The following is an 8,564-nucleotide window of genomic DNA, read 5'->3' on the forward strand; positions in this document are numbered from 1 at the left end:
AACGCTTGCTGCATATCTTTTTAAACCTCCAGTCACGGGTGAATAAACTTTCATACTCTTAGACTTTTTCTACGAGATATTCTTCAAGCTGCTCCATGTCTGCTGCTAGATCTCCTCGGCTCTCTTTATGTTTTTGAGGGGGCAATGGCGGCGCTGTTAAACCGCCAAATGGTTCCTGAGCGCGGCCACGTCTGAAGCTCACTGGTCTCCCAGGGGATGGGTCAAATGTGGAGAACCAATTTCACACACGCATCAGCAAATGGGACTTTAACTTTAAAAGAGGGCTCGACTCTGTCCGGGCATTGCACGTCTTTGTACTAACGCATACGTAGCAGCATAAACTAGGCGTTACTAGGGTCAGCTCTAGGGGTTTTCGGTATGGGGGGACCACTGCAGTCTCTTTTTCATGAACAGGCTGGGGGTTTGAGACTTGCCTATGGGCCCTTCAACAGGGACTTGGGATCCAACCTATGTTCCTCTGACTAAAATAACAACCCTGATTACACAGTTGTTTGAACTTTTGTTTCCTGTCAACTGATCAGAAGTTCAGCGACCTCGCAGGTTCTGAGATCAGTAACAAAATGGGTGGTGGGGGGTGGGGGGTGGGGGACTGGTCTTCTTTCAATCATTAATGTCCTGCCTTCTTTTGTTGGTTCACACATCTCCAGACTCCCTCCATCCTTCCTCCCACTCCTCCGTCAGCCTTCACTGTGTAAGTACTCAGAAAATCCTGCAGCCTTCATAATCCTTTAAGACGACTCACCAGGTTGTAGCTCAGAGTAGCAGCCTTGTGGGGGGACAGAGGGCATTTTAGAGGACCTGGACTCCTGGAGGTAAGGGACCTCAGGAGGAGTAGGGAGAACTGAGGTCCTGACAGTTTCAGGACATTTACAGAAATCTGAGCAAACTACAGTAGAAGAGAATATTTGTTTGTTTATTTTTTGTAGGTTGTTGTTATGAAGCTGAACCTCAGGAGCTGAAAACACTAAGATGGGATTCACAGACCTGCTGGAGGAGGTGAGACAGTTTCTACACCACATGTAATTTACTTGATTACATGTGGTGCGGCTGTGTGACCTGTACCCTGTTATCCTGTTGCCGTGGTGAGGTGGGGGGGTTTGGTAGGTATCAGTGGCTCCATGTGACCCTTATCAGTTTACCTGGTTTGATGATGGCGAGCCAGAATCTGCTGAACAACTTTGTTTCTGGAATCCCGGTTCATCACTGCCGCCTGCCGGGAAACCTGAGTCTTCTTAACTTGTCGATCACCTACCAGGTAACCTCAAAGCAGCCTTAGTGATTGGCTGTGTGTGGCGGTGGCTCATTATGATTGGTTGTTTCAGATGGATGAGCAGCAGCTGCTGAAAGCTTTTATTCCCCCCGACTCTTCAGGAAATAGACTCGACCGCTGCCAGAGGTGACAGTTTTTAATGTTTTTTTTTTCATTGGGTATGAGTCCCCATCATCACTTCCTGTTGCACCTGTCTCAGGTATGTTGAGCCTCAGTGGCACCTATTAGCTCCCAACAGCTCAGATAACATCAGCAAGCTTCAGACGGAAGGATGTGTGGACGGGTGGACTTTTGACCAATCAGAGTTTTTCGCCACCACCGTCTCTGAGGTAAGGTCATTAGGTGAATTTTTGTCACAAACGCAACTGAAATAAATGACAGAAAGCATGTTGGGCATCTTACATTAAATATGTAATTAGTTAAAATTACAAGTTACTTTTTCCAAAAATGTATTAAGTGATAAATGATAAATGACCCGCACTTGTTTAGCACCTCTCAGAGTAAGGACTCCAAAGCGCTTTACACTACAGTGTATCATTCATCCATTCACACACTAGTGGGGATGAGCTACATTGTAGCCACAGCTGCCCTGGGGCGCACTGACAGAGGCGAGTGGTTAAGTTAGTAACTATTTACCTAGAAAAATAACTGACATTATTTGATGTCCTATAACTCAGTTACATTCTGTGATATCGATAATGTCGAAGGTTTTTTATAACTGAATGATTCTTACGACCGGAACACACCAGACGCGGAAGCGCGACGAAGCGCTGTGGAACGCCGAGCGCTTCTAATCGGCGCCCTTGTTAACCTACGCTCTCGGTCACACTAGCTGCAAAGCGCCACGAAGGCTTGCGCCGTGCCGCCACCGCTTCGGCGTGAGCGCTGTTTTTTCGTGAGCCGTCAGTGAGCCGCGTCAATTCTGGCAGGAAGTCAAACCAAAGCAGAAGAGACAGGCCGGGAAATTTAACAAATTAAAATTTTCAAAATAAAACACCACAATTGATAAATGTGATAATTTTTGTGTATCTTAACCGACTTGATGAAAATGAACACACACACACACACACACACACACACACACACACACACACACCTCTCTCTCTCTCTTTCCCTCTCCCTCTCTCTCTCTCTCTCCCTCTCTCTCGCTGCCTTTCTCACACACACACACACACACACACACACACACACACAACATATGAGAAACACAGCATTTCCATAATTTTAAATGCAGTTTTACAGCAAAAGATGGATTTAATAAATGTAAATACAAACAAATATGTTTATTTAAAAGGAAAATATACAACAGTAATGTACACTATCACTAACACTAGTTATTTACTTACCCATTTAGAAAGGGGCTGGTCTACAAACCGCAGCAGGATCAGTAAAGTTTCTGACATCAATAAGCAGGGCAAACTGGTTTTACACACACACACACACACACACACACACACACACACACACACACACACACATGCACGCACGCACACACACACACATTCATGCACGAACACACACACACACACACACACACATTCATGCACGAACACACACACACACACACACACACACACACACACACACATGCACGCACGCACACACACACACATTCATGCACGAACACACACACACACACACACACACACACATGCACGAATACACACACACACACACACACACACACACACACACACACACACACACACATACATGCACAAACGCACGCATACACACACACATGCACAAATGCACACACACACACACACACACACACACACATGCACGCACGCACACACACACATTCATGCACGAATACACACACACACACACACACACATACATGCACAAACGCACGCATACACACACACATGCACACACACACACACACACATTCACGCACGCACACACACACACACACACATTCATGCACGAATACACACACACACACTCACACACACACACACACACATGCACGCACGCACACACACACACATTCATGCACGAACACACACACACACACACACATGCACGAATACACACACACACACACACACACACATACATGCACAAACGCACGCATACACACACACATGCACAAATGCACACATACACACACACACACGCATATATGCACGAGCGCACTCATACACACACACACACACATGCACGAATGCACACATACACACACACACACATACACACACGCATATATGCACAAGCGCACGCATACACACACCTGCCTTCTCTGCTGGCAGTGGTCGGAGGGACCGGTGGTGCCAGTGTTCAGCAGCCTCGCCTCTGTCAGTGGTCCCCAGGGCAGCTGTGGCTACATTGTAGCTCATCATCACCAGGGTGTGAATGATTGTGTTGTGAAGGGCCTTGGGGGGGTTGTAGAACCCTAAGAAGGCGCTGTACAAATACATACCCTAAACGCCCTTACTCCCAACAGTGACAGCTAGTGACATTTTTGGATCTCTACACCTGTTCTTGTGCTTTTCCAGTGGGGCCTGGTGTGTTCTCTGCGTCCTCTTAAACAGATGATTCAGACTATTTATATGGGCGGAGTTCTAACAGGAGCCATCATTTATGGGGGGTTGTCGGACAGGTGAGGATCACCTTTTAGCAGCTGTTTCTGATGATCTGTCACTGACGTACCGGATACTGAAACCACAATCCGTCTCTCTTCCTGTCAGGTTTGGGAGGAAGTCTGTCCTTATTTGGTCGTACCTACAATTGGGTGTTCTTGGCTGTAGCTCTGCCCTCTCACCCTCATACTCCGCCTACTGTGTTTTTAGATTTCTAAGTGGAATGGCCGTGTCTGGAATCATCCTCAATGGAGTCTCTCTAAGTACCTTTAATTCACCTGTTCAGCTGTTTTCCAGATCTTCCTGTCTTGTTCAATGTCTCTGTTTGTCGCCAGAGGTGGAGTGGATTCCGACCAAATCGAGGACACTCGTGGGAACACTCACCTCCTTCTTCTTTACCTTTGGACAAATGCTCTTGGCAGGGGTTGCTTATTGGCTGAGAGACTGGAGGAAGCTTCAGGTTTTTGTCTGTGCTCCTCATTTCCTCTTTTTCACCTACAGCTGGTTAGTGCGGTCCCAACGTTGAACCAGTCCCAGTACTCACACTTCCACCCTTCCCGTTCCCGTTCAGTGGTGTGAGTGCGTCGTGATTCTCAAGTGTGAACCTTGGCCACGCCCCCTTTGCCCCTTTAATCAACACTTCATTGAAGCCCTCATCGGTGTGGACTTCCACAAAGGGTATTACCCACAATCCATAGCTGGGTGATATTTAGAGAAGTGGCTCTAGGGCCGTTTATTTTATGGTGTCCGTATACGACTACAGTCACACGTTTCTCTCAGGGAAAGATGTGTCACACGTCTGATGAAAACCACTGTTAACTGATAACGGTGCTGGTGGGTATTTGTGACGTGGCGGTAGTTTAATCACTTGTATCATCTGGTTTTAATATCATTTCGAACGGTACAGTAGCACAAACATCTACCACCATTCCAATTTAAGAAGTCACGATCGATGATGCATGTTCTGCTCACAGTTCCAATTCTACAGTTATTTGCTCGGTTGTTCACTACACGCTCGAAGCCTTGTGTGCACTTCATCCAAGTGCACTTAACTGAAGACCTCTGGCTGCAGTGTGGGTGTTGGGACTGGGCCAGTATCTCTAACTAGTCAGGTAGTTCTAGTTTATTGTAGCTGATTGGTCAGGGGTTTTCAGCCTCTGCTCTCTGAATGGACAGGTGGTATTCTGAGTCAGCTCGCTGGTTGGTGCTGAATCGTCAGTCGGAAGACGCTCTAAAAAGTCTTCACAGAGTCGCTCGGATTAATGGCAGGCCGGAGGTCGTGGACAAGCTGACTCTAGAGGTTCTTCCTGAGTTTTACATAAAAATATGATCTTTCTCTGTCCAGTCCAAAACTGAGTCCAGTACATTGTGGGTGCAGGTTCTCCACTCTCACATGGGGAAAGAGATAGAGTCCAGTCGTTCATCATTCACAGCTTTTGACCTGCTAAGGACCAGAAGAATGAGACGCATCTCTGCCTGTCTGATAGCTGTCTGGTCAGAAATGTACCTTTGAACCTGTTAATGCCTTCCTCATGATCTCGTCTCTGTTCTGGGTTTTAAATCTGGTGCTTTTCTTTAATTAGCTTTCATTCTTCTATGTGTCAGGTATGATGACAAGTAGAACTGAGTCGTTTTTGTACCTATACAGGTGTTTACCTGTTTACCTGTCTGCAGGTTCTCCACCAGTTTTGCATATTACGGTTTGGCAATGGATCTACAGAAATTTGGAGTGAGTTCTCTAGCTGTCAACTTGTGTTGAAGGTTTAATCCACCTGGTTTAAACCTTCCTTATGTCCAACTGGCTTGTTCATACCAAACTCCTTTCCAATTGGTTGTTTCAGGTGAATATTTATCTGATGCAAATCATCTTTGGAGCTGTTGATATTCCTGCAAAGTTTTTAGCTCTGGGCATGCTCAGCTACTTGGGAAGGCGGGTTTCTCAGGTGTCCTGTCTTTTCCTGTCAGCTGTCATCATCTTTGCCAACATCTTTGTCCCTTCAGGTATTGAATCCTGTCCTGACTTCAGACCTGCTCCAGATCAACATCATGATGCCAGAACTGTTTTCTAATTGAATTCTGCTTCTGATCATTATCCTACGGTAGGGCTGGACAATAATTTAATTATGAGATTTATCGATCAGTAGACATAAATATAATAAGTCAATAAAAACTTCTAAAATAATTTCTTTTTTCATTATAGCCTATGTGGTAGCTTCAGACTAGACTCTTTACTTACTTACAACCAATCACGACCCAGGATCACCGAGCCGTCCCCTCTCAAACCCAGACAGACCTCAGCATGAAGAGAGAATTGTCCTGAAATAAAGCTTCCAGTAGTTCACCAGCTCGGCAACATTTAGGTTTTTACAGGTTTAATACAAAAACCAAAACCAGGTCTGGTGACACGGGAAACCTGCTTTATCGTAAGGGGATGACATAAAATGACCAGCGCTAAACGTAAACAAACATTTTCCTTTAGTTATCAGTAACTGATATTGATCAATATGATTTTTGGTGCATATACATTTTTCCATATTGTCCAGCCCTACCCTATGGTGATTAGTGTCCTGTGTTGCATGGTCGTTAACCTGAGCCTAGTGTGTGGAGTGTTTGTGATCCTGAATGCTTTCCAGGTAGGTGTCCTGACTAACATACTGATCCCAGACCTGATTTAAATGCTGCCTGTCTGGTCTGACCTGGTGCTTGTGTGTGAGTACGATCACATTTGCCCTGATCCAGTCTGGTTTCTGATAGACGTACAGACCCTCAGGACCACGCTGGCCTGTCTGGGTAAAGCCTTTACCTCTGCCTCCTTCACCACCGTTTACTTGTACACTGGAGAGCTCTACCCCACTGTGATTAGGTGAGACTACGTGGCCTGAAGCCAAAATCCATCACGACTTCTAGCTTCATTCTGTCACACTCTGGTCCCACGGCGTGGTTTCTACTTTCAGGCAGACTGGAATGGGCTTTGTTTCCACAATGGCGAGAGTGGGCAGCATGGCAGCCCCTGCGGTCCTGATTCTGGATGAGGTGATGTCTTCACCTGTTTCCACCACTGCTTAGCAGCTGATCATCAGGTAAAACTGTCACTGATTTCCTCAGGTGCTTCCTGCTCTACCCAGCATGGTCTATGGGGGTGCTGCAGTGCTAGCCAGCGGCTTTGCCTGCTTCCTTCCAGAGACGCTGAACAGGCCGCTGCCTGACACCATCGAGGACGTGGAGGAGAGAAGGTGAGATGAAGTGTGTCCGCTGTGTGCCTGTCTGTTGTAGACATGTCTACTCGGAGACACATATATCTGGATAACTGGGCAGTAGGTCAAGTTCAGAAGAACTAATTGGGGTCGGGGCAGCAGTTGTCCTCCTATCATGATATAAAATCTTCTGTTTTTGACTCTCTTGGTGAAGGTCTGGAAGAAGCTCCTCCCAAATGAAAGAGACCGTGTCACTGAAGGAGGATGTGAACTCTTCTGATGATGTGATGCCATGTGGTGGTGTTGTCACTAAAAAAGGCAATGTCGCTTTCAAAGACAGAAAGGACAGAGAAGGAAGTGGCCTCAATGCACTGTGAACAATCAACGGTGACCGCTAACATCCAATCAAGCCAGTGGTGCTGGCCCTTCAGGACAAACAAACGTTTTAAAAACGGAGAATCGTGTGATTGATGGCAAATGAATCTAAAGATGATGAATCATTAATTGTTCTTAATGAAGAATCAACCAAATAAAAAGCACAATGTCATGGTTAACGTAACAGTTCGTAATCATTAAAAGTGTTCATGAACTGTGAGTAGTTCGCCGTCAGCCTGGTCTGTTTAGCTGTCAGGTACAGTTGTGACCACCCGACAGGTGTAACTGGGGGCCAAACAACAAACCATATCTTTATTTTGCAGGTTTGAGCTGAAGGTTCAGTTTCTTATGATTATAACTTTTATTGACAGATAGACAAATTAATGAAAGTTTCAGAATGATGTTGTGAAAGCAGACTATACAGAACAACATCTCAACCACACACAGCTCTATGGGGCTAGGTGAAGGCTTTCCTTCCTGCTGTAACCGGTTGATATCTGCGTTGTGCTAGCTATGAAGAATTGAGATTTAGGGTTGTGTTGTCTTTTGAAGGAACTTTTTCCCATTAGTCGTCACACACTGGTGAAATTACATCTCCACACATGACCCATTCCCTAGGGGAGCGGTGAGCTGGAGCTGTGGCTCTGCTCAAGCACCATTTGGTGGTTTAACCCCCAATCCAACCCCTTAAACTCTCGTGTTCACAGCTCAATTTACTGCGAACAGGAGAGTTTAAGGAGATAAAACCACAGAAGAAGAAATGGGGAGGAGCTTAATCTTAAAGAGACAGTCTCAGTGTTTTAAAACTCAAATAAAATGCATATTGTGTAATTATAATTTAACATAATAAATGGGTTACACTCACGCACCTTGGGACTACACCAAATGAAAACAATCATTGCAAGTAAATACCATCACAAATACCACCCATGATATTGTGGCAAGGTGGAGAAACGAGGGCCAGGGCGGGATTTGATCCCCAGACTCCAGGGTGAGAGTCACGCGAACTAACCATCGACATATATACTGGACAATTCGATTCCATAGGCTCCAAAAACAAGTTTTTGGTCTAAAATGGGAGGTGGCCACCACCGCCATTTTGACTGTGGCACAGGT

The 8,564-nt window shown here is 45.8% G+C and overlaps 1 protein-coding gene across 2 annotated transcripts; it reads left to right on the forward strand.

Annotated features, from left to right (window-relative positions):
• The first annotated feature begins 613 nt into the window (after window positions 1-613).
• Window positions 614-7,668, forward strand: oatx (organic anion transporter X). 2 transcript variants are annotated; one of them, XM_070555460.1, is made up of 16 exons: window positions 614-712; window positions 948-1,017; window positions 1,109-1,276; window positions 1,344-1,417; window positions 1,491-1,620; window positions 3,796-3,899; window positions 3,988-4,142; window positions 4,215-4,383; window positions 5,056-5,179; window positions 5,258-5,373; window positions 5,554-5,608; window positions 5,721-5,880; window positions 6,634-6,742; window positions 6,834-6,912; window positions 6,985-7,112; window positions 7,288-7,668. In XM_070555460.1, the coding sequence occupies exons 2-16, from the start codon at window positions 991-993 to the stop codon at window positions 7,448-7,450; spliced, it is 1,761 nt and encodes a 586-aa protein (XP_070411561.1). In that variant the 5' UTR covers window positions 614-712; window positions 948-990; the 3' UTR covers window positions 7,451-7,668. The 2 variants fall into 2 exon arrangements, with proteins under 2 accessions (XP_070411561.1, XP_070411560.1); XM_070555459.1 differs by having other exon boundaries at window positions 696-833.
• The last annotated feature ends 896 nt before the right edge of the window (window positions 7,669-8,564 follow it).

The sequence above is a fragment of the Nothobranchius furzeri genome, chromosome 10, assembly GCF_043380555.1.
Source record: "Nothobranchius furzeri strain GRZ-AD chromosome 10, NfurGRZ-RIMD1, whole genome shotgun sequence".
NCBI classification, from domain to species: Eukaryota; Metazoa; Chordata; class Actinopteri; order Cyprinodontiformes; family Nothobranchiidae; genus Nothobranchius; species Nothobranchius furzeri.

What these genes read in the sequence shown, in the direction of transcription:
- oatx (XM_070555460.1), top strand. Translation starts at nt 991, where the DNA reads ATGGGATTCACAGACCTGCTGGAGGAG. An exon ending in TCACAGACCTGCTGGAGGAG is followed by an intron (nt 1,018 to 1,108) that starts GTGAGACAGTTT and finishes TGCCGTGGTGAG; the next exon opens with GTGGGGGGGTTTGGTAGGTA. An exon ending in TCGCCACCACCGTCTCTGAG is followed by an intron (nt 1,621 to 3,795) that starts GTAAGGTCATTA and finishes GTGCTTTTCCAG; the next exon opens with TGGGGCCTGGTGTGTTCTCT.